General features: G+C 46.4%; 1 protein-coding gene across 5 annotated transcripts in view; it reads left to right on the forward strand.

Annotated features, from left to right (window-relative positions):
* OGDH (oxoglutarate dehydrogenase) overlaps positions 1–25,556 on the forward strand; it is a 349,301-nt gene that overhangs the window by 308,667 nt on the left and 15,078 nt on the right. For 3 of the 5 annotated variants that reach the window (XM_064487732.1, XM_031454586.2, XM_031454584.2), the window contains exons 5-11: positions 4,291–4,335; positions 12,361–12,476; positions 15,799–15,953; positions 16,075–16,221; positions 16,734–16,824; positions 17,172–17,351; positions 21,215–21,343. In XM_064487732.1, coding sequence (XP_064343802.1) covers positions 4,291–4,335; positions 12,361–12,476; positions 15,799–15,953; positions 16,075–16,221; positions 16,734–16,824; positions 17,172–17,351; positions 21,215–21,343 — 863 coding nt within the window. The remainder of the gene's footprint in view (positions 1–4,290; positions 4,336–12,360; positions 12,477–15,798; positions 15,954–16,074; positions 16,222–16,733; positions 16,825–17,171; positions 17,352–21,214; positions 21,344–25,556) is intronic. The other 2 variants (XM_031454588.2, XM_031454587.2) reach the window with 1 other exon arrangement.

A 25,556-nucleotide genomic window follows, 5' to 3' on the forward strand; every position in this document is an offset into this window, starting at 1 on the left:
TGTCCAGACGGTGCCACGGCCGACCAGCACAGGCAGAAGTTTCTTGAAAGCTACCCAGGCGCCTCCAACCCAGAAGTCTATGAAGGCTGAGAACCCCCAGGCCTGTTGATACCGCCAGTCTGTCAGTTCACAACTCTCACCAGGGGCAGAGGCAGGGCTTCTGTCGCTCTTTCTAGTTCTTTCTAGGCCATCCCGGCCTTGCACATTCCACTCTGGACTAGTGTCCCCGCGTGTCTGTGCTTCTGTGAGGTTCGGCATCAACATAGCAAGGTGAACGGGCAAGAGGACGTTACAAACCAGGGATGCACCAAGGTGACATTAGCGCTTCCTGCGCTCTTGTGAGGGAGAAACACAGCCCTCTCTGGCTGGGAGCCCTTCAGAACCACCAGGATAAAGTTGGGGAGCAGCCCCTCTGCAGGAGAAAAGTGCATTTCATTTGAGAATTTGAAATTGTGTGACGTAAAAGTCATGATAAATGGAAACAGGATAAACCCATTATGTATTTGAATCGGCATTAGTCTTGGATTATCTCACCCTTGACGTGTGTGGGTGTTTAAGAAAACAGCTGGTCCAACAGGACCACTCTGTTCGGGGGCACTGGACAGTCCCTAGGGCGATTCACTGCCCATCATCTCATCCAAACCTCAAGGCCTGGCCTCTGGAGCCAACTGCCCCTGCCAGGACTCCCTGTGTGCCCCTGTCTTCTCATCTGTAAGGTTGTTTCAAAATTAAATAAACTCCCTGCAGGAGCGCCTGGAGCTTACTCGGCCCCATCAGAGTGTGAGCTACTCTGATTATTAACAGTCTGTTGAGATGAGCAGCTGCTGGTCTCTCTGGTAAAGAGACATATTTAGAAACAGAGATGGAGCAGATAAGCCAGAGTCTGGTAGAAGTAAGGGCCGGGCTGCAGCTTGAGTCGCGAGGAGGCAGGGCAGCTCCGGTGCAGAAACCTGTCAAAGCGGGGTGGTCGGCGTGGCCCACATGTAAGCCTGGGGTGAGTGAGTGAGCGCGGCGGTGTCTCGTGTCACACAGCAGCCTTCCCCAGCCTTGCGTCCCTCTCACCAAGCCTCTGAGCCGCCTTCCTTTCTCCCTGTGGACGCAAGCACAGTTTCTCCATCCTCTTGTGGGGAAAGTGAGGCACGGGCGGTGATCCCACCCCACACGTCTGAGAGCACGTCCTGCTGTTGGAGCACAGGGGCTGGAGGAGCAGGGACGAGCCTTGCCTGGGTGAAGGCAGGAAGCCATCCCCAAGGGCAGCGCTAGCCAGCGCAGGTCTGCGGTGTAAGCAGGGCTTAGGGTCCTTCAGAATTTTTTTTTTTTTTCCTTTCAGAATTTTTTAAATAAGGTGGATCATGTGAAAAGTTTCCACCGGGTTCTTGCCCTTTCCTGACCAATTCGGAGAGGATTGGGAAATGCTAGCCTAGGGTCCTTATCCTAACATCTTGGAAATATTCCCAGCCCCTGAAGTCATGGGTAGAAGGAGAATTAACAGGTGAACTCTTACCTGGCACAGGAGACTTGGCAGACGTGCCCAGCTCCAGGAACTTCAGGATTACCATCAGATGTGTGCACACAGAACATACTGTGAATGCAGAAGAAATATTGTTGAGATGGTGGAGTTTGTGATTATTTTAAGTGAAATTTTAAAAAATCAACGTTAGAACAGTTTCTCAGTTAGATGTGGGTTATGTTCCATGATTGTGCAGTGATTGCTAGGAACGGGGTGGCCTTTTCCCAGGATGTGTTATGTTGGGGGCCAGGTTCCAGGTGGCCCCAGAAGCATATCTTAATTTATGCCAGGTCGGGTGGAGGAGGGTTGGGAGCTCCCGCCTGAGATGCCTGGGCACGCATTCCGCGTTCCTCCCTAGAGAGGCCGCTGCAAGGCTCCAGGCAGGATCGGGTTTCCTAGCGAGGCCTCTCCTGGTTGGCTGTAAAGAAGGGTCAGGCTGCGGCTTTTGACAGCCAGTCCCTTGGGATCAGGGTTGTTTCTATTTTAAGTAGAAACAAATCAAGTGCAGACAACTTGTACACTCTTTCGCCTTCTGACTCGAGCCCTGTGCTGGCTTCACCGGGGTGGGGAAGGGGCATCGGACAGTCTTGTTTCTGGCTGAAGCCGAACTGCCCTAGGCTGGCTGGGGATGTGGACAAAGTTCTCATTAGCTCTTGCCCTCAGTTTCCTCTCCTCTTTCAAATGTAGCTTTGGAATTAGATTCCAGCTTAAAAATGCCATCATCTGTGGTTTCTGTATAAATTCTGTAAATGTAACTGCTCACAGTGACAAAAATGATCGAAATTTATTTAAATGTGAGATTTAAACGTAATTAAAGGAGAACTCAAAATGTAAAATCTATAACTAAAAGCAAAGAAAGCCTGAAAACTCCTCCTCCTGTTTATCATTAGTGTTTGCAAACTGTCAGTCTTACGAAATGAACTTGAGTTAAATAGTTAAAAATCCAAATTATGGCAACATTTTAGCTACTTTAAGTGAATTAGTTCAGGACACGGAGTCTCACCACCCTTCTGACCTTCCAGGAAGCTCTTTCTGGTCCAGTTTTGCTCCCTTGATGGCTGGAAAGAATGAGCTAAAAATAGAATTGAATTTTAATCAACTTTCATAATTTTAGAGCAACAGAGAGCAGTTGACTTAACATTTCCTGGCTGCTCTGTACAGTATGTGGACCCACCACCAGTAAGTGAAGAGTCTAGGTCAGGATCCCCAGGTGACTCAGGAGGGCAGGCCAAGCCAAGGTCATGGTGGGTATGTCCCCCTGCAGGGGTGGCCTCCCCCCTGGACACCCAGGAACTGGCAGACCGAGGCACACCCAGGCCCAGCGTCACATCCCTGCTCCTTACCCACTGTGCTTGACTTGGAAGCACCACAGTCAAAGCCCAGCCGCTTTTTGTCTCTCTGGCAGAGCTTCTTGTTCTCATCAAGGAGTAATTTTTTTAAATGTTTTAAAGTGTTCAGGTGCTGGGAATCCCATGTGCTTTCTGTAAATGACAACCAGAATATCTTCTGTTCTCTTTTCACTCTCCTTTGGTTTGTGTCTTTTGTTTGCATTTTATTTTAAAAATCCCCAAAAGGTGTAGATAAGAATAAAGCATCCACATACCCAGTGCCCAGAGTGAACAAATTTAAGCATCGTATGTTACCTTGAGATTTGTTTAACAGCTGTGCATTTGCAGTTCCCTTTGAGGATGGGGGGCGGGGGGTGGGGGCGTGTTCCACAGGTACTGCTGATGGCTGCCTGGCATGGTCCTCTGTCTTGATTCTGAGGATTGAGGGGGTAAAAATGAGGATTCTTCATCCTTACCGTAAGCAAAGCATCCATGCTTTTGTGCAGAACCTGGATATTCCATTGTCTTAAGAGCCGCTGGCTCGCAGGTCTTTGGTGGGTGATGAGGAGGAGAGCTTTGCCCACGCAGAGCAGGAGACCCTGCATCTTCTCTGAGTCAGGGTTCTTGCCAGCAGCGTCCAAGGGCACATCAGTTGGCCTCCTGTTGCACTCCTAGGACAGACAGGAGCCTCAGTGACGGTGACCATGCTCTGTCCCCTTGGCCATTGGGCCCACGCTCCCGGGAACCAGGGTCAGGGGTTGTTTGGTGTGTCCAGATCAACATCTTGATTTTCACCAGCGCCAGGCAGGCTTCCAGGTGTGGGGCAGGAGTGCGTGCAGCAGTGCATGCGTGTGACTCTGTGTTCTGAGCACCTGAGCTCCCCCGTTCTGGTCCTGCCTTCTCGAGAGGGGAGACTGAAGACCCACCTTCCACTCTCTATTTAAAATCTGGCAGGATCTTGAGGTTTAGGGTCTAGTCTATTGCCTGATGCTCCAATTCTGAGGACTGGGACTCTAAAAATTAGGCTTTTTCATATTCTTTTCGCCAGTGTTTTCATCTCAGGGTAGTCTAGACTGGGTGGATTTGACTTCCCAGGAGAGCTCTGTGTTGGCCACTTCTTCAAGATGGGGAAGTAAGGACGTTTCAGCCACCGCCCCCCGATGGCTTCTCAGCTTCAGAGAGAGGCCTTTCCCTCCTTCTGATCACCTTACTCCAGCTGTTCATGGACAGTTTCCATGTTTACCAAAGTAGCTCCATGCAGATCACGTAACCCACCCCGTTCTCCTTCAATGTCTGTGTCTGTGTGACAGTGTCTGTGCCGCCCGTTACTGCGGTAATGGGGTAGGGTTTTGGGTGTTCTGGTTTCTTTTTTTTTTTTTTTTTTTTTTTAACTAACTCTCACCTGTCTTTTTCCCTCTGCGCTCACCCATGCTACCCCACTCTGCCTCTCAGATCTTGCAGTTTTCAAGGAACGACTTCGAATGCTAACAGTAGGAGGTATGAAAATAATGAGCCTTTCACTTTTTCTGGAGCTAAGGACTTCATTTGAACTGGATGTGCAACTTTCCCTAGCATGCAACTTGGGGAAAGTTGACACAACTCTGTCCAATGTTCTGAAGTTTGTTCATTGTTTTGAAGTATGTTTTTTTCCCTGTCATTTAGCTGTTAATCCAACAGGTAGAGCTACTTGCAGTGTCATTTTTGTTTCTGTCCATTCGGTGTCCTAAAGAGCATTTTCACCTTCACACGTGTCTCACCGCCGCTTCGCTGGGCTTCCGTCTTTGGTATGGGCTGTCTCTAGCTCCTGCTGTACCCAGCAGGGACCCAAGGCCACACCACATTCTGCATGTTGGCTCTTCCTTTCCTCCACATTCTGCACTGTGCCTTTGACCGGACTCTGGATTCTTTCAGATTCTGCTTCCTGGGCATTTTTGACAAGATTTCCCATTTGAGCTTCCCATGTTTGAAGGACAACTGAAGTATTGATAAAAAGTTATTTAATGAAGTAAGGAATCCTTAATGACCCTTGGTTCTGGGCAGAGCACCTTTGAAGAATCCAGAGTGGGGTGCTGGGGTGGGGGTCATCTGCCTGCTGTCACTCACCCCAGGAGCCAGTCTTCCTTCCATTCCAGGCATCACTCAGAAGTTCTCTTTCCATCAACTTACTCATAATATCTGTAAGACTCTAGTTTTGATGACACTTTTTATTTTGAGATAATCATAGATTCATATGCAATTGTGACAAATAACAGAGAAATCCTCATATGCCTTTCAGCCAGTGCCCCTAGCTGGGACATCTTATAAAGCATAGTGCATCACACCAGGATGCTGACACTGACAGCAGTCAAGCCACAGACATCTCCATCACTCCAGGGGTCATTCCTGCTGCCCCTCTGTAGCCACGCTCACTCCCTCTCCATCCCACCCCTATGTTTGACCCCTGGCAACTACTGTTCTGCTCTCTGTTTCTATAATTTTGTCATTTCAAGAATGTGATGCAGATCACAGAATGCAGTGTTTTGGGATTGGCATTTTTCAATCAGCATGATTTTCTAACACTAGGTTTTTTTTTCCTTTTTATTGCTGAGTGGCATTCCTTGCCATAGGTATCCCACCACACACTCATTGACAGACCTGTGTATTCCATTCTTTGACTAACAGGTCTTTTACAGAGCGAAAGTTTTAAACTCTGATAAAGTCCAGTGTATCAGTTTTCCCTTTTATGGATCATGTTTTTGATATCAAATCTGAGAACTCTGTTCTTAGCTCTACATCCTGAAGATTTTCTCCTCTGTAGTTTTCTAAAGGTTTTCTAGTTTTGCATTTTACATTTACATCTGTGATCCCTATTGAGTTCATTTCTGCATAAGATATGAAGTTTAGATCAAGGTTTGTTTCTTTGTGGACTATGGATGTCAAATCACTCCAGCATCATTAACTGAAAAGTTTGTCTTTCTTTCACTGACTTGCTTTTGCACTTTTATCAAAAGTCAGTTGGACTTATTCAGTGGATCTGTATCTGGGTTTTCTGTTCTTTCCTTTAAAGTATGTGTCTTTCCACCAGTACCTCACTGTCTTGATTACTGTAGCTCCTGAACTTTATTTTCCTTTTTCAGAATTGCCTTGCCTATTCTGGGACCTGTCTTTTTCCATACAAATTTTAAAATAAGCATGTCTATGTTTATAAAAGCTCTTGCTGACATATTGGTAGAAATTGTGTTAAACCTACAGATCATTCTGGGGAGAATTGACATCTTTACTCTGTTGCCTTCCAATCCATGAACATAGTATGTCTCTCATGTATTTAACTCTTCTTTGATTTCTTTCATCAGCTTTTTGTAGTCTTCAGCATACAAGTTTTATACATGTTTTGTTAGATTTACATGTATTTCCTTTTTAAAATAAATTTTAGTGTCCATATATTCATTACTAATATCTAGGAATGCAGTTGATTTTTGTGTTTGTATTGTGACCTTGCTGAGCCCACTTTTTCTAGAACTTTTTTTTGGTAGATTCTTTAGGATTTTTTGGGTAGACAGTCATCTCATCTGAAAATAGGAACAATTGTTTCTTCCTTTCCAGTCTGTGTGCCTTTTATTTCCTTTTCTTGCCCAATTACTTTGGCTGGATCTTCCAGCACTAAGTGGAATAAAAGTCATGAGAATGCACATCTTTGTGTTGTTCCTGATCTTAGGGAGAGAACATGCAGTCTTTTACCACCAAGTACAATATAGCTGTGGATGTTTATAGATGCTCTTTATCAAGTTGAAGAAGTTCCCATCTATTTATTTTTTGATAGTTTTTGTTATGAAAAGGTGTTGGATTTTGTCAGATACTTTTTCTAATCTATTGATACGATTGTATGATTTTTCTTCTTTAACCTGATAATCTAGTGGATTACATTGATTAATTTTCAAATATTGAACCAAACTTATATTACTGGAATAAACCTCAGTTGGTTGTGGTATAGAATTCTTTTTGCATGTTGTTACATCTTTTTTTTTTTTTTACATCTATATTCATGAAGGATATTGGTCTGTAATTTTTTTTTTCTGTCCTTATCTGCTCTTGGTATCAGGGTGTCTAGCTTCATAAAATAAGTTGAGAAGTTGTCTTCCTATTCTGTTTTCTGAAAGAGATTGTGAAGAATTGGTATTAATTCTTCTTTAAACATTCAGTAGAATTCCCCAGCAAAACCATCAGGTTTAGAAATTTCTTTTTCAGAAGCTTTTTATTTATGAATTCAATTTCCTTAATAGTCATAGAGCTGTTCAGATTATCTGTTTCATATTGGATGGGTAACAGCAGTTTGTATTGTTCTAGAAATGGTTCATTTCATCTGTGTTGTGAAGTTTATTTGTAAAAAGTTGTTCATAGTTTCCTTTAGTATCTTTTTTTTTTTTCCTTTGGGGAAGGAGGTAATTAGGTTTATTTATTTTTAGAGGAAGTACAAGGGATTGAACCCAGGACCTTGTGCATGCTAAGCATGCACTCTACCACTTGATGTATACCCTCCTCATCTCCTTTAGTATCTTTTTGATATCTGCCAAGTCTGTATTGATGCCCCATTCCTGATACTGGTTTTCGGTATCTTCTCTTTTTCTTTGTTAGTCCTGTTAGAAGTTTGTCAATGTTACTGATCTTTCCAAAGAAACAGCTGCCTGTTTCATTGATTTTTCTCTGTTGTTTTGCCATTTTCAATTTCATTGATTTCTACTCTTTATTATTTCTTTACTTCTATTTTCTTTGTGGGATTGGGTTTTCTTCTTCTTCTTCTTCTTCTTTTTCTTATGATGTGATCTTAGATTACTGATTAGAGCCTTTTCCTCTTTTCTAATGTTTGCATTTACTGCTGTAAAATTCCTTCTCAGAACAGCTTTATCTCTCCCACATACTTTGATATGTTGTGTTTTCATTTCCATTCAGCTCAGTGTATTTTTTGGTATCCCTTAGTATTTCCTCTTTGACCCATGGATTATTAAGAAGGTTGTGTTTTGTTTCCAAGAATCTGAAGATTTTTCTTTTATCTTTCTTCTATTGATTTCTAGTTTGATTCCATTGTGGTTGGAGAATGCATTCCATATAATTTCATTTCTGCTGAATTTGTTGAGGTCTTTGTGGCCTGGTGTATTATCTGTCTTGGCATATGGAAAGAATGTGTATTCCACTGTTGTTGGGTGACGTGTTCTATAAATGTCCATTCCATCCTGTTGGTTGTTGAGTCGTTCTACATCCTTGCTAATTTTCTATCCACTTATTTAATCAATTATTGAGTGAAGGGTTTTGAAGTCTCCAGACAAACTGCAGGTTTGTCTATTCCTCTTTTCAGTCCTCAGTTTTTGGTTCATATGTTGTGCATCTCTGTTGTTTGGGGCATACACATTGAGGATTGCTACGTCTTCTGGGTGGATTGACCTTTTTATCACCGTGCAATGTTTCTGTCTCTAGTAATTTTCTTTGCTGTGTTGTCTACTTTATTTGATGATAGTATAGCTACTCCTGCTTTTGTTTGATTGTGTTTATACGATACATCTCCCGTCCTTTTACTTTGTTTGCCTAAATCTTATAGACAAGCATATGGTTGGGTCCTGTTTTTTCAATCCACTCCATCAATCTCTGTCTTCTATGTGGTATATTTAGATCATTTATATTTAATGTAATTTTTGATATTTTAGAGCTTAAGTCTACCATTTTATTTTTCATTTTCTGTTTGTCCTCTTTTTCATTTTTCTGCTTTCTTTTTCCTGACTTGTTTGGGTTTTTAAGCCTGTACTTAAAAATTCCATTTTTTATTTATATGTAGTCTTTTTGATCATACCTCTTTGTTTTTAGTGGTTTTTAGCCTTGTTAGTGATTTTTTTAGATATGACATTATGTACATAACATTGCAGTCTACTGGTGTCATCATTTTACCAGTTCAAGTGAAGAGTACATACCTCCCTTTATCTCCTTTCACCTTCTCCATTTAAAATATACAATAGTCTTAAATATTTTCTCTACATATGTTTAGAAACACATCAGACAGTGTGATAATTTTGCTTCAGTCATCAGACATAATTTAGAAGACTCAAGAGGAAAAGGAAAGTCTGTTTTATTTACTTTTATTTTTTATTTCCATGGTCTTTCTTCCTTCTGTCAAGATTCCTTCTGATCTCATTTCCTTTCTGTTCAGAGAACTTCCTTTAGCCATTCATTTAGGGTGACAGGCTCTCTTAGTTCCCTTCATCTGAAAATGCCTTGATTTCTCCTTCATTCCTTCAGGATATTATCACTGTACATAGGATTCTGGGGAGGCAGTTCTTTTCTTTCAGCTCTGGTAAGTGTGGCGCCACTTCCTTCTGGCCTCCGTGGCTTCTGATGAGAAATCCACTGTTGTTCCAGTTGTTTTGCCCCCTAGGCAGGGTGTCACTTTGCTCTAACTGCTTTCAAGATTTTTTTTTTATGTCTTTAAATTCAGAGGTTTAATTGTGACATGTTTTGATGTGGATTTCTTTGGATTCTTTGAGTTCCCTGAGCCTGAATCTGTGAGTTAAGTCACTCTGCCATATTTGGGAAGTTTTCAGCCTCCTTCTTTCTCTTGTCCGTCTGGGATTGATCAACACAAATGTGAAATCTTTTATTGTAGCATCACATGTCCTCAAGACTTTCTTCCATTTTTTTCCCAGTCTGTTTTCTCTGTATTCTTCAGAATGGTTCATTTCTGTTGTTCTGTCTTCAAGTTCACTGATCCTCTGTCCCCTGATGATGCCATTGAGCCCATCTACTGAGTTTTAATTGGGGTTATTACATTTTGCAGTTTCAAAATTTCCTGTTTGGTTCTTTGTATCTTCATTTTTGGCAGAGACTCTGTTTCTTTGCTGAGACTTAATTTTTTTTTTCATTTGTCTCTGCCATGTTCTAAGTGCTCACTGAAACCATTTGATAATGGCTTCTTGAGAATCATAGTCAGATAATTCTGACATCTGTGTCATTTTGGTGTTAGTGTCTAATGATTATCTTTCCTCATTCAATCTGACATATTCCTGGTTCTTGTTATGAGTGATCCTTTATATATATCAACCAGGACATTTTGGGTATTGTGAGATTTGGGATCTTATTTAAATCTTTATGGCGGAGCTTCTCTGAACACTGCTCTAGTAGGGAGGGGCCCACCTAGTTACTCCCAGGTGGGGATGGACGATGTCCTGGGCCCCCAAGTTGTCTGTTGATATTGGGGTTGGGGAGTGAGCTAGTACATTCCCTCCCGGCAGGGATGAAAGTTTGGGATCCCTCTTGGGCCTTCTCTGAAACCTTGGGTGGGGTCAGAGGTCAGAGTTACAGCCTAACAAAGGTGTTTGTGGGGCTGCAGTGTCTTCTATGTGTTTGGGTGGAATAGAGCAGTTGGTCTAAAAGTCTCCTGTCCTCCTAGGCTGCCCTTCTCCTGACCCTTTAAACAGAGCAGCTTTTGTTTGGGCTATTTTGGTGTACAGTTGTAGAAATTTCTGGATTCTTTGCTCCAAGTCTGGGTTATGGGAGCCCAAAAGGAAACCCAGGGACCTCCCTGGCTGGTTGGCCTTTTTCTCCACCTTTTCACATCGTCCTGTGTTTGTTTTATATACGATTTCTGGGGGTTTTTAGTTTCATTTTGTTGAGGTATCAGTGGGAATACATCTACACTGCCTTCTCAGAAGCAGACGTCTGTAGATTTAATGTCTCAAGTGACCAGACAACTCAGAAGCAAGGTTGGCAGTTTTGAAATTCAGTAGTTCAGCCCACCAATGGTCCGTTCAGGGTGGTGGAAGTGAAGAATCGCACATGTGGTGAGACCAAGGGCTCTTCATGGTAAAAGATCACGGCAGGCCCGTGTTCTCCTCTGGGGCACACACCTCATCCGTTAGCTCCACGATCAAAATGTTCCCAACAGACCATGCGCTCTTGGGATGCTCCAGTTCCCAGGACTGGAGTTCCCTGGTGCTTAGCACCCCCTGCTCAGTGTTTCCACTAGGAAAAATGCCCCGCCAAGTACCTTTGGTTTTCCTCCATAAACACCAAAAGCTGGGCTGTGAATGGCCAGAGCCATGCCTTTACCAGGCCCACGTGATGGCCCATCCTCATTCTTGTTAGAACAGCCCCAGGAAACAGGTGCATAACTTAACCATCACCACCGCCCAGGTGAAAAAAAAAATCAGTTTTAATAAAACAAAAAAGGTTGGGAAACATAGACTTTAAAAAATATGTCCAAAAGCATTAGATAAATTAAGGCCAGGGTTCCCAAGCCAGAATGAATAGGGACCCCTGGGGAGGGTCCTGGCCCACCCGTGACTGGTTGAGTCAGTTCTGGTGTTGGAGCCTGGAGCCTGGAAATGTGTGTTTTCACAAATCTCCCAGAGATCCAGATACACAGCTGTGTTTGCGAGTAATTGCTTGGGTCCCATACTGGACCGTTGCATCTTATTTACACTTAATTAGTCCAAGAAATGGGAGAACGTCTCATCTTGCCCAGTCAGGTGTTGGAGACTGTGGATGCACGTTTTGAGTTTCACTTTTCATCCTGGCGTCTGGGATGTTGGCGTGATGGGATCCCAAGCGGCACCTTGCCTCACTCCAGCCAATATTTTGTTTCAGAGCAGAGGGGAGCCTAACCTGCAGTGTCACCTGACAGTTTCCCTCCAAATCTCTCCCCCTTTTGATAATTATTGCAACACGAAACCAGCATGTAATGCCCGAAAAAGAGCCCTTCCGTCACGTGTCCATCGATTTGAAATAGGCTTTCAGATGAGGCACCTTGCAAAGAGGCAGTGCTCAGTAGCAGTGATTAGTTGGTGACAGTCGGTCAGAGGCAGTCGGTTACTCAGCGATTAGGCAGTAACTCCATCAGTGTTGGACTGGGGACAGTGAGAATCGGGTCTGTGACTGCCGACCGCTGTCTGGAGGATGCGGCTTTCTGTGCGGTGTGGAGTTCTTCCAGGAGAAGGGTGCCATCCTTGGTCCGAGGGCGGCTGGGGGATCCTCTGCTCTGCTGCCCGGCAGCTCTCCCACAGGCCACTCAACTTCTTGGTGACTGTCCCTCACTTCTCAGTCTCCTGGCTTCGTCACTCACCATACAGACAGGCTGTCGCCATTAAGACATATATGACCTGTTCTAATCCAACTTCTCATTTTCTACTTGAATTCTCTCCTTAACAGTTTTTCATTCGCTTTCTGATTGACTTACCCAGTGCTTTTTTCAAACCTAAACTGATCTGTGTCTTTGGGACCTTGAAATACATTTTTCTCCAAGTTATGAATAATTGGTGCACTGGACTAATATATGCATAATCTGAATTTTACTCTCATTTACCTATGATGCCAGTAATATACTCAGCTTCTGTTTGTTGCTAAAGTTTGTGTTTTCTGGCTGTCAAATGGTATTAATTTTCATATATATATATCAGAGGTTTTTATGATTTTTCTCTTCTCTTTTCTCTCCCCTGGGGAGTCCCTTCCCCTTTCCATAAACTGTGGCCCCTGTGTGGCTGTGCCCGTCTCTCCTCCCCCCTGCAGGGTTCTACGGCCTGGACGAGTCTGACCTGGACAAGGTCTTCCACCTGCCCACCACCACGTTCATCGGGGGGCAGGAGTCGGCCCTTCCTCTGCGGGAGATCATCCGGCGCCTGGAGGTAAGAAAACACCAGCCGTTTTTAGAAAACTCTAGTGGGCTTGCTAACGACTTGTGCTGGCACAAGGCCTCCAGACTAGGTCGTTTTTTCTTGCTCCTATATATATTTTTTTTTTTTTCAAATGAAAGCACACATGTGTCTTGTATTGTGTGTGTATTCCAAGGGGCAGGTAATTAGGTTTCTTCATTGATTTCCGCTTGGAGGAGGTACTGGGGATTGAACCTGGGACCTCTTGCATGCTGAGCATGCGCTCTACCAATTGAGCTATACCCTTCCCCCCATATCTTTTAATGTAAGGGAAAGGGAACTTTTTTGCTACTTTGTTGATGAAAATCCATGTTTTTTAGTTTTACAGTCAACCATTTAAAAAAAAAGCAGAATTTGCTTTTAAGGCTTAAAAAAAAATGTGTCCTAAAGCATTAAATAAATAAAGCAATAAATAAATGAAGTGGTTCCCAAGCCAGCTTGAATAGGGACCCCTGGGGAGGTTCCTGGCCCACCCATGACTGGCTGAGTCAGTTCTGGTGTTGGAAGCTGGAAATGTGCGTTTTTACAAATCGCTCAGAGATTTGGATTCACAGCTGTGTTTGCAGGCGACTGCTTGAGTCCCATGTTGTCCTGATCCCAGCGTTTGAAGGGGGCAGAGAGCCCTGCATGACTCTCATTTCAGCCAGGCCGATGCCGGAGCCCAGAAATCGGACTCTTGTGGGACAGTTGGCCTGGACTCCAAGGGTCCTGGCCACAGCGCCCCCTGTCCCCAGAGAGCCCGGTGTCCAGAGCTCTTCCACGAGAGCCTCCCATTTTGGCTTGTACCAGTGGTAGACTACCCTGTTCTCACAGTTTACAGATATTTGTTTAAATTTACCTAAAGATGGTACATTAGGTGTATTTACACATGATACGATGGCTGGTATGATCTGGCGTAACTTAAGGTATGTTCTTGGTCCCGTGACATAAGGCTCAAGTTGCAGCTCTTTGAAAAGTTGGAGCAAGTGCAACTTCTTGGTTTTCTAACACTTGGCTTGCTAGAGAGCGCAGCCAGGGATCTGCACCTAAACCTTCCTGCCCTTTTCTCCTGGGGACTGAGCCAAGAACAGGAAAAACAGAACACGATCCAGGGACCCAGTAACTGTGTGTCCAAGTTAATAGCTAAATTCACACTGATAATGATGGAGACATAACTGATTTCTAGAGGTTTTGACCTAATAGTTTCGTTTGAGCTTTTAGTTGTTCAGTAATGGAAATACTGCCCCTGTCAGGCATAAGGAGCATGGGCTGCATTCTCCTACCTCCCTGTGGGAAGATGAGGCGGCAGCCCCCTCCCCGCTCCCTCTGCTTCCCCCTCCCCCCTTCTCCCTCCCCTCCCCCTTCCCCTCCCCTCCCTCTCTCCCTTCCCCTCCCCACTCCCCCATCCTCTCCCTCTCCTCTCTGCTAGGCTTACAGCTCAGACTTTGTTCCCAGGGAAGAAATGTCCCTTTTTTTTTTTTCCTTTTTCAGTTTTATTAGGTAGAGTTATTGCAGTTCGACTGCACATACACATTGTATTGCATGTAAATACATATATACAATATGCTACACATTTTTTTTTAGTTTATATACATACTGATCATTGTTTCTAAGAACAGATTAGAGCTTTAGCTTTTTAAACTTACACAGCTATTAAAGGAACAAAGCCAACCACAAAATAAGAATCAACAGAATGTGGTAATCCAATCATAAAGGAGGACATGTCCTTTCTTAAGCCAATGGAAGGTTATGCTAACAGCCACTGTGGCCGGGCCACGTTTTCTGAAATGTGTTTGTCCAGAAGTGCGCCGCCTTCTGCAGATCAGTAGATCAGGGCTCCGTCAAGCTCAGGCAGAAGTGGTGACCAGTGCTGGCTCTGAAGTCAGGGGAGACGGGCCAACACACTCCATCCCTGGGCTTCTTGTGCATCCAGTTTATCACGTGTGGTGTCGTCAGGGAAGGGTGGTTAGGGGCTAATGAAAATACCTTAAACAACAAGGTCTTTCCCAGCTCCGTTTTCTCTTTTTGGCCCTAAGCAAGATTTTCCTCCTCTTGCCTAAGATGATATCCAGAATGTTGTGGTTTGCCATTATTTTGAGTTGAGGCAGATGTTTCATTATCACGGAGCAGACATGCCGAGATACCCACACCTGCTCTGGAAGGTGGGAGTAAGAGAACAGAGACCTGGTGTCAGGTCTGGGCTCGCCGCCAGGACCCCGGGCACATCCTCGCCCTGCATTGTGCCAGCCCGTTTCTGTATCTGTTGTGAAAACCAAAGGGGATCACAGACAACTGCCACGCAGAACCTGGCACTCTGAGTGCTGGGTCAGCATGGCTGCTGCAAAGACGTTTGAAGGTGTCTTGGGGGGCTCTGAAATGGATTGCCACGCCAGGGCATTTCCTTCTTTAACTCCAGTGCTGATTCAGGCTTTGCTGTTGGCCCCTTATTCTGACCCCAGGACGGCTGGCAGGTGGAGGAGGGAGAGGAGTGTTGGTCACTTGGTTCAGCAAGGCTGTGAGCCCCTGCAGAAGGCTGCCCGGCACAGTCCCCAGGAGGGGTTTCTAGAGAGCTGCCTTCCTGACGCTCCGCTCTCCTCGACCTTCCTGTTCCCTCTCTCACTCTGGATTCCTTTCCCACTGAGCCCTGCCTAAACCCAGGCTTCTTCCGGCGCAGACCTGGCCCGCACGTTGCCCAGGTCACCCTAGGCTTTCTACGGGATGCGTGGCCACCTTCCCAGCTGTGATGGGAGAGTGGGGTCATGGGAAGTGCCTACTCTGTCCGGGACCCTTTCTTTTATAATATGTGCAATCATGCTTCCAGAGGACCTGACTTTCCCCCAGAGGAGTCAGTTATTAAAAGAAGAGTTTCAAATCTCAAACCCTGCGAATCTTAAGTGGCCATTGAGCTGTGGTATCCACCAGCCGCACAGGGCCTTTCTTTCTCACAGTTCTGGGCACAGCCTGGCCTGGAGGTCAGAGAAGCTGCCTTCCCCAGGAGCTTCCCAGTCCTCTGGCTGGTGCATCTGGCCTCTGGCCACGAAGGGAGCTTGCCGTGGCCCAGAGGTCCTCACCATCCCCCTCCCTGCCTGGTGGGCTCTGTGCAACATGGAGGAAGCATTTCGTGGCCGGGTTCAGAGTGAGAGGCCTGGTGCCACGCTCAGTCTCTGCCCCTGGTCACAGCTGGCTCTGTTGCACTTGAAAGGGAGGTCGCCTGTTCCTCCCAGCCTTCTGGCTGAGTGGGCAGTCACATACCATGCCGGGTGAGCATCCCCTTGATTGTCTCTGTGTTGTGTGTGTGTGTGTGTGTGTGAAACAGATGGCGTACTGCCAGCACATTGGGGTAGAGTTCATGTTCATCAATGACCTGGAGCAGTGCCAGTGGATCCGGCAGAAATTTGAGACGCCCGGGATCATGCAGTTCACCAACGAGGAGAAGCGGACCCTGCTGGCCAGGCTGGTGCGGTCCACCAGGTACGGGGCAGCGCTGGTCCCGTTGACGGGGGTGGATGGGCTTGGGGTGTGGCCACAGCCCCAGGAGAGCAAGGTAGGCTCTGATGACATGGGTCTTCAGGGTGGCTTGGTTCCTGCCCAGGTTTGAGGAGTTCCTGCAGCGGAAGTGGTCATCTGAGAAGCGCTTTGGTCTGGAAGGCTGCGAGGTGCTGATTCCTGCCCTCAAGACCATCATCGACAAGTCAAGTGAGAACGGAGTGGACTACGTGATCATGGGGATGCCGCACAGGTACCCGGCCGCCCTTCGTGCATCCAGAGCCCGGGGGTGGGGCAGTGGGAAAGCAGGGAGTCTGGCTCACCTGGTGCCCAGGGTGAGCATCCCCGGAGCATCTCCCTCACTCAGCAGTCACTGTCATGCAAAATGGCCGTAAGTGCTTTCAGACAGGCATTTTGGCCTTTTGCCCTTGTCTGGAACACAACTGGCAGAGGTTAACCTAGAGGGAAGGCCGCTCAGTGACACAGAACAGAGACCTCGGCTTGGAGTGGGCAGTGGAGGCAGAGGGTGGAGCATTCACCAAAGGCTGGCAGCATTTCTCCTGTTTTCTGTCTCTTCCTCCCACCCTTTCGTGGCCTTGGGTGCTGGGCGGGCAGAGGCTGAGTGTCAGCTCTGGTCCCAGCACCTCTTGGACTGCAGACTGAGGCGCTGCCTGTCCCTCAGGGGAGGAGGTAGGGGGGAGACAGCGTTGCCTGCTGCCCGGGCAAGGCACAGCTCTCAGCCCTGCCTACCCCGGTGTGTCCCAGGGGGCGGCTGAACGTGCTTGCAAATGTCATCAGAAAGGAGCTGGAACAGATTTTCTGTCAGTTCGACTCAAAGCTGGAGGCAGCTGACGAGGTGAGACACTGATTTCTTTTAGAAACTGAGAGCATAGCCCCAACCCACACCAGACCCTGGCTCCACTTCTCGAGAAAGACTTACCAAGGCCTGGATTTTCCATACCATTCATGAAGAAGGTGGCCAGTGGCCAACCTCTCGGAGAAGAGTGAGATCAGAGGTCTGGCCCCCACAGTCCTCCCTGCTGGGGGTGGGCCTGTGCCCCTCTGACTGAGGGGCACAGGTGGGAGCCGTTCTGGGAAAAGCCTTCCCATCTTTCCAGGAATGGGGGTTCTGGGAGTAGAAATAGCACAGGAGGAGTAAACATCTCCCAGCCCGGGATGAAGACTCGCTGTTTGTGCCGTCAGGGTTCTGGAGACGTGAAGTACCACCTGGGCATGTATCACCGGCGGATCAACCGCGTGACCGACAGGAACATCACCCTGTCGCTGGTGGCGAACCCGTCCCACCTCGAGGCCGCAGATCCCGTGGTGATGGGCAAGACCAAAGCTGAGCAGTTTTACTGCGGGGACACCGAGGGGAAGAAGGTAAGGCCGCAGGGATGGGCCAGGGGCAGCCCTGAGGCCAGACAGTCCAGGACGGACCCACAGCCCCAGGCACATCGCAGACCTCACGTTTCTGGAATTTAACAAAATATTCTGGATGGACTTTGAAGGAGCAGCAGTAGTGAGACGGTCCCGCTTACAGGTGTGCTTTCGCACAAGCTGTGAGCGCCAGAGCTAGGCAGAGAAGGGTTTGCTTTTATGGTCACCACACTGGTGGGGAAGCCTGCCTTGCAGAATATCATGATGGGCAAAGAGGCGGTGTCGCCGAACAGGAAGAGTCTTAAGGAAAAGTTGTGGGTGAGCCTGAGGGACGAATTGTGAAACTGACAGACGTGAGGAGAGACGGTCGAGTCAGTATCAGGACGGCACCGTTTAGAGATGGAGAACAGCTGGAGGTCTGGGTGGCCCTGGGACCGGCATTTTCCAGGTGTGTGATGGTGAACGCTTACTGCCGGTTAGCCAGCCTACTTGTGTATAGAAGCCCTCAGTGGGGCGTAACTGTTTGTCATTGTTTAATCTCAGGATAGTAGTCTGTCACAAGTTGTATAGTTCTTATTAACGATAATCTCAAAGCCAAGCAATAGAAAAAATCAAGTTTTTGTAGCGTCTGCGTGTGCATTCTGGGGAGTGTGCAAAGTCGGCGTCACCACCCTGCTCTCAAGCATCTCTCCTTCCCAGAAACAGTGTCATATGTGAGGAGCTGATACAGTGTACACAGTGTGATGTAAAGCTGCGAGCTAACTGGGAAAGAACTTCAGAAGAGGGAGGTATAGGTATGGATTAGGAAGTGGAATAATCTCTCATCGATAGGGCAGGGAGCTGTCATATGTAATGGAAGAAACAGCAGGATTTAGGAAAATGGAAAGGGAAGAATGTCCTCTGGAGATGAAAGATGGGGCAAAGATGGAGGTGGGTTGGGGAGGTGCTGGGGGCAGAGCAGGGGGGTGGCAGGTGAGGGTGCAGCCTGGCCCCGGGATGCCCCAGAGAGGGGTGAGACTTTTTAGAGGTGGAACCAAGTGTTAGTTCACCAGATTCTGTCATTGAAAACACTGCAAGTCTATTAGTTCTATGCTTGGCGAGTTGCAAGGTGATGGGGTCCGGGCAGAGGTGGCATTGGGAACAGGAAGTGTTCCCTCCACTACAGAGAAAGAGTATGACCCTTGGGGAGGATGTCAGGATGCAAGAGTTACTTCCATGGGCTTGGGGACCTGGACAGTGCCACAGAAACTCCATGGAGGCAGAAAGGGGCCTCCTGTGCAGCCCCCAGGACCACCGATGACACAGTGGTCGGGGAGGGATGCGGAGGAGTCCAGCATCCATGACCGGTGCCTCCAGCATTTCCGCTGTCCTTGGCTAGGACACTTGCCTAGGCATTTAGGGCTGAGTAGGGGAACAAGATTTCAGAAAACCTCGTGTGACATCCATATTCATAAACTACAGATAAAAGCCACTCGAGCATCACTTGCTCAGAATGGTGGAAGCATCCTGGAAAGGAAAGAACTAACTAGAGCAGGGCAGTGGAGGGTATCTGACATGCTTCAGACGATCACACCGGTCTGTCCTGTGAGGCCAGGAGAGGCTGGTTAGCCCTGTGTGGTCGCCAGGGAACGGTCCTGGCCATGGGTGTGCCTTGCACAGGGCGGAGAGCCCATCCTTCAAGGCCCCCAGCCCCACCCCTCTACCTGAGCGGTTGCAGCCCTGGCCAGTGCTCAGCAGTGGCTCCAGACCCCGCCAAGCCAGTCCTTCACACCTGCTCTCCTAGCTGCTTTCCCCAAACACCTGTAGGCAGTTACCTGAGTTCTGTTAAGTCCCCAATTCAGGGAGCGGGAGTGCTTGTTACGTAACATCCAGCGGTTCAGAAAAACTATGTAATTTCTTTAAATGTGGCTAAGGTTGCTCCATAACCTGGTGCGAGACTGAGCCTGACCCAGTTTGGCTCAGGGCTGACGTGGCCCGGGCGGCAGTTGTGTGGGAAGCAGCCTCCCGGGGCCACGCCTGCCAGGGTCCAGATCAGGCCCCCGGGGCACCGTCAGACACAGGGTGTGTGACTTCAGCAGCCAGCACCACGCTGAGGGGACACGAGGGGCAGCGTGTGGCCTGGCGAGGGGCACGGTACAACTTCTCCAGAAGATCAAGAAACAGCGTGATGAGAGGAGAGACTAGCCCCGATGTGCCTGAACGCAAAAGGCCGGGATTGTGCAGAGGAGGCTCCGCAGAGAAGACACGGACATCCTGGCGACCAGGAAAACACGGCCTGGCAGAGCTGCACTCCCCTGAGGAGGTCCCTGTGCAAACCCCACACTTGTGCCCACCATCCACCTGTCCTGGAGAGCGTCCCTGCGCCCAGCAAGGCAGGACATGGTGGGGTTCTACTAGAAGAAAAATCTAGATTTTGTCCCTGAAAAGCACCTTCCCTTCCTGGCCCTGAGGACACACAGCAAGAGGGCATCTGGGAGTAGGAGTGGCAGGGACGTGGGGACACCAAGCCAGTGGGTGATGTACTGAGGGCCATGGGAACAGAGTGTCTCACGGTGTAGGTGCTTATAAATGTGGAAGGAGGAAGGCACAGAAAAAGGATTGGAATCGGAGGTGTGGTAATAATACATTCTATACCCAGAGATTTAAAAACATCTGTGTACATGACCTGCATGATCTGGCTCTGTGCTGAAAGGGCCTCGGAGTGGTGATGTTGTGGTAGCAGTGAGCACACGAATATTCGTCTTTTTTTTTCTTTTCTTTTCTTTTTTTGGGGGGGAGGGGGCAGGGAGGTAATTAGGTTTATTTATTTATTTATTTTAACGGAGGTACCAGGGCTTGAACCCAGGACCTCATGCGTGTTAAGCGCACGCTCTACCACTGAGCTCTACTCTCCCCGCGCAGATATTAGTTCCAAATGCCATCCTCTACTGAAGGAACGGGGCTCCTTAGAGAAATGTGCGATTCCAGGGCAGCTGGGCAGGAGCAGTCCAGCGTGAAATCTCTGCTGTGCCAGAAAGCAGGGAGGGCCCCCCATGAGCCATGGGGCTTGTCCAGACGGCAGGGGGCTCCCGTGCCAAATGTGGGACCACGTGAACATCAAAGCAACGATGCTTCTAGTCAGTTACAACCTGTTGAGTAAAACGTGAGCACATACTAATACAAATAAACAAAAGGCCAGGAGAGAAGGCTCTTACAGAACACCAGGGAATGAAGGTAGGAGTGACACCCGACAGCACCGAGAGGGGGCACTGAGGCTGCGGGGCGGGGGCGTGGTGAGGAACAGGGTGTAAAGGTTCTCCTCATTCTCATTACCAAGGAGAAATGGTGAGTTTAAAGGGAGAAATAGAGACAGCTGCCTGTCCAGGCGATCCAGGTTAACGTCACCCACATGGAGCAGGCCAGCTCAGGCGTCTCCTGGTATGGAATGCACTGTTCCTGAGTCTGGTCACAAAGGACCACCCAAGGTCTGTCCAGATGTGGAGATGGGAGAGTCAAGGAGCTGCTCCAGGTCAGAGGGGCTGGAGAGGCATGGCCCTAGTCACACACCGCATGTGGGGTCTGGGCTGGATGGTATCCAGGCCAGCGTTGCTTCCCTAATGAGAGGGTCCTCAGGGTGGATGCAGGGCAGTGGGCATTGGCTGCTCAGCAGACGCTAGTGAGGAGGTGGGTGTGCAGACTGCTAGCAAGTTGGGGGCTGCGAGGGGCCAGGAGGTCTATGTTTCCCTGTCATTCTCTTCCTCAGTTCGAAATTATCTCAAAATACGTCATTTTTGGAAAAGCAGACCGTGACTTAATCTCCAGCGTGCCTCGTGGACCTGGTGGTCAGGACCGTGTTGGATTTGGGGTCTCCTTTACGTATCTTGCAGGTTATGTCCATCCTTCTGCATGGGGACGCGGCGTTCGCCGGCCAGGGCATCGTGTACGAGACCTTCCACCTGAGCGACCTGCCATCCTACACGACTCACGGCACTGTCCACGTGGTCGTCAACAACCAGGTAACTTGGGCTCCCGGCGGGCTCTGGGGTCTTGCAGCAGGCAAGGCTGCGGAGGACACAGAATCCAGTAGACTTTCTCCTGAAGTTTCTCTGCTCTTAGAATGACACATTGTTATTTAGAGCATGTGTAGTTTTCCCATTAATAACTTGGACAACACAGGAAACTTTTCTTTCAAGTGGAGAGATTTTAATTACACTATTTAAGATCATGATGTTATTTTAGAAATTTTCTTCTAAACCCACAAGCATGTAGATGGCTTTTCTTTTTCAAGAAACTTGGGTTATATATATATATATATGTACAATTTTATATCCGTTTCTTATTTACCACAGTATTTTCTCATTTCATCATATATTCTTCAAATACTAATTTTAATGGAAATATCCATCATAGGTTGTTACATAAACTAGATATTGCTGTATTGTTAGACTTTTAAGATCCTCATTTTTCATGGTTTTCATTAACGTTTGATGACCATTCTTGTAAGTGAATATTTCTGCTCAACTCAAACGTACTACTGTTACAATTGTTATTCCCTGAACAGCATATCCAAAGGTGCGTCTCCGCAACTCTTGTGAACTTTCATATAACAGATACTTGAGTGCCTTTAAGTACAAGCACTGTGCCAGATACCAGGCTGAGAAAGGGCGTGTTCGCTGCCATCACTGAGCTTAGAGTTCAGTGCAAGGGGCCAGGGGCCTACCAGGTATTGGGTTAGTCAGCAGGTGTTTCTCTGGGGAGTTAACCTTTAAGTGGAAGTCCAAGGTCAAGGCGGCAAATGCTGGGGGGCAGAGAAGCAAGTCAGGGAAAGGGTCCTCTGTCCAAGGGAGGGGGCAAGACCATCACATCCAGGGCATTGGAAGGCCATTGGAGGAACGAAGCAAGGAGGTGACAAGAGAGAGTTTGTTTGTGCTGATGGTTTATTGCCACCTGCAGAATGAGCTAGAGGAAGACAGAGAAACAGATGCAGCTGTCCCAGCAAAGAGTAGAGAGGAAGAAGGGAAGATTTAAATGTGAAAGTAGATGTGTAGTGGTCAGTACATAGTAAATGCCAAAGAGCTCAAAATGTACAAGGTCAGACACGAAAAGAGGCGAAGAACGTCGTGTATGCATAAAACTCACAATATGATAACAGCTGCCTTTTATGGAGGACCTGCTCTGTTCCAGACACTGAATTAGGCACCACACATACATTAACTGAATGCACGCGGCTGTTACCCATGCAGTCGGCCTTGTCATGCCCAGTTTACACAAGAGAGAATGGAGCAGAGAGAGTGAGTTAACTTGCTTGAAAGTCAGTATTTGATCTGCTTTCTTTCAAAGAACAGTACGAGGAAGAATTCTGAAAAAATCTCAAGGAAAAAGGGAAGATCTAAAAAACAAACAAGAGTGGAGGGTATAGCTCAGTGGTAGGGCGCATGCTTGGCATGCACGAGGTCCTGGATTCAATCCCCAGTACCTCCATTTAAAAAAAAAAAATTCAAACAAACAAAATAACCCATCATTGAACTGTGTTTTAAACAGATTACCAAGGGAACTATAGTCAGTATCTTGTAGTAACTTAGGGTGAAAAAGGAATATGAAAACGAATATACGTTTGTTCCTATATGACTGAAGCATTGTGCTGTACACCAGAAATTGACACAACATTGTAAATTGACTATACTTCAATTTAAAAAAAAAGTGACTGGATGAAACTAAACTGATTCAAACCAAAAATAAAAAAAAATAAAAATAAAAAATAAACAGATTACGAAGCACAAAACATGCTTACTGCTTTTGGGTAGGGGCTGGAATGCTAACAAGAATGGTCTTCAGTCTGGAAAAGTGCAGCAGAAATCATTCAGGTTTTTGTTTCTTTGTTTGTCTTGTTTGTTTTTTTAAAGAAAAAGAATTTTTTCCATGGAGAACCTGCTTGGTAATCTCTTATGAATCTTGGCAAGTAGGAGAGGTGATAAAGACTTTAAATTTTTTATTTAAAGGAGTAAAAAGAATAGATTCTAGTCCCTGGGAAAAGACCGGAATAGAAAGACCCGAATAGATTCCCAGCTTAGAGGAGGGACGTGTCCCTGTTACAGAATGCCACCCAGGCCCTCAGTCAAGTCCTTTATCACATCTTTGTGCACACAGCCCAGAAACATGACACGGACACTGGTATAGCCATGTGGCTTCTTACCTAATTTCAGCATGCCCACTCAGAAAGGTCTGCTTAGTGGGCTGGCGGCAGCAATACATGGTTCTCCTTGCGGACCTGACAGGTTCAGCACTTTATCAGTGACAGATTTGGGCACAGATAAAGTGATATATGTAGCTGGCCCAGAGCTTAGGAGAAGAGCTGTTGCATGTCAGAATCAGGATTCAGAAGTTAGAAGGTTGAGGCACCGTCAACAAGGATTAAGTCCAGAGACAAATATTGAATCAAACATTTAAAATTTTAGTAGCTTTTTTAGTGTTATAATTTACATAAGGTATAATTCCCCCGTTTTGGTGTCTGGCTCTCTCAGTTTTGACAAATGCATGCAGTCATGTAACCTCCATCAAGATAAAAGAGTTTAATCGCTCCAGCCCCTGGCAAGCACTGTGAGTTTGCACTTTCCAGAATGTCTTTATTAGAAACTGACCTTTTGAGTCTGGCTGCCTTCCTTCTGCACAGCCCACTTGTCATTCATCATGTGCTCGTGTGTCTGTTTCTGATTGCTATGTAGTGTTCAGTGCATGGTTGTTTACCCTTTCATCCACTGCAGGAAGTCTGAATTGTTTCCAGCTTTTGCCAGTTACGATTAAAGCTACTGTAAACACTCACATACTGATTTGGGTGTGTCCATTAGTTTTTCTTACCCTGTAAATACCTAGAAGTGGAATTACTGGCTTATATAATAAGTGTGTAGTGTATGTCATGTGACCTGTTTCCCTAAAGGAAACTGTGGGCTGTGGGTTTTTTGCTTTCTTGATACTGTCTTTTGAAGCACAAAAGTTGGGGGGTAGGAGTTGGTTTGTTCTCTAGGTTTATTTTGTTTTTACTTCTATGTTTTCCTCTAAGAGTTTTATGGTTGTCGTTCTTACATCTGTGATCCATTTTGAGTTAACTTTCGTGTGTGATGCAAGGACAGGGCCCAACATCATTCTTTTGCACATGGATACCAGTTGTCCCTACATCTTTTGTAGAGAAGAAGGATCTTTTTCCCATTGAATTGACTTGACATCATTTAGCTTCTTGAATCTGTAGATTTGTATCTTTTGACAAATTGGGGGAATTCTTAGGCATCTTTTCTTTCTTTTGTTCCTTTTCTTTCTTTCTTTTTCTTTTCTTTTCTTTTTTCTTTCTTTTCTTTTTTGGTGGTTTTTAACCACCTTCACTCCTTTGGCCTTCCTCCCCACCCTCCACTTCTGGCAGCCATCAATCTGTCCTCTGTATATATAAGTTTGGATTTTGTTTTGTGTTCAATTCCACATGTAAATGAGATCATACAGTATTTGTCTTTCCCTGTCTAACTTATTTCACTTAGCATAGTGCTCTCAAGGTCCAACCATGTTGTTGCGAATGACAGAATTTCCTTCTTTTTTATGAATGGATAATACTCCATTGTATGTCTACACCACATTTTTTTATCCATTCATCCATTGTGGACACTTAGGTTGTTTCCATGTCTTGATTACCGTGAATGATGCTGCAGTGAACGTGGGAGTGCAGAAATCTTTTTGAGCTAGTAATTGTGTTTTCCTTCCACTAAACACCCAGAAGTGGGATTGCTGGATCATATGGTAGTCCTGTTTTTAATTTTTTGAGGAATCTCCATGCTGTGTTCCCTGGTGACTGCCTGGATTTACATTCCCACCAACACTGTAATTCCCTTTTCTCCATGTCCTCACCAGCACATGTTCTCTCTTGTCTTTTTGATCCTAACAGGTGTGAGGTCATGTCTCACTGTGGTTTTGATTTGCATTTCCTAGATGATTAGTGATGTTGAGGACCTTTTCAGGTACCTGTTGGCCATGTATATGTCTTCTTTAGAAAAATGTACATTGAGATTCTCTGCTTATTTTATTTTATTTTATTGAGTTATTGTCAGTTTACAAAGTTGTGTCAATTTCTAGTGTAGAGCACAATTTTTCAGTTATACATGAACATACATACATTCATTGTCGCATTCTTTTTCACTGTGAGCTACCACAAGATCTTGTATATATTTCCCTGTGCTATACAGTATAATC

This window comes from Camelus dromedarius, chromosome 7 (assembly GCF_036321535.1).
Source record: "Camelus dromedarius isolate mCamDro1 chromosome 7, mCamDro1.pat, whole genome shotgun sequence".
NCBI classification, from domain to species: Eukaryota; Metazoa; Chordata; class Mammalia; order Artiodactyla; family Camelidae; genus Camelus; species Camelus dromedarius.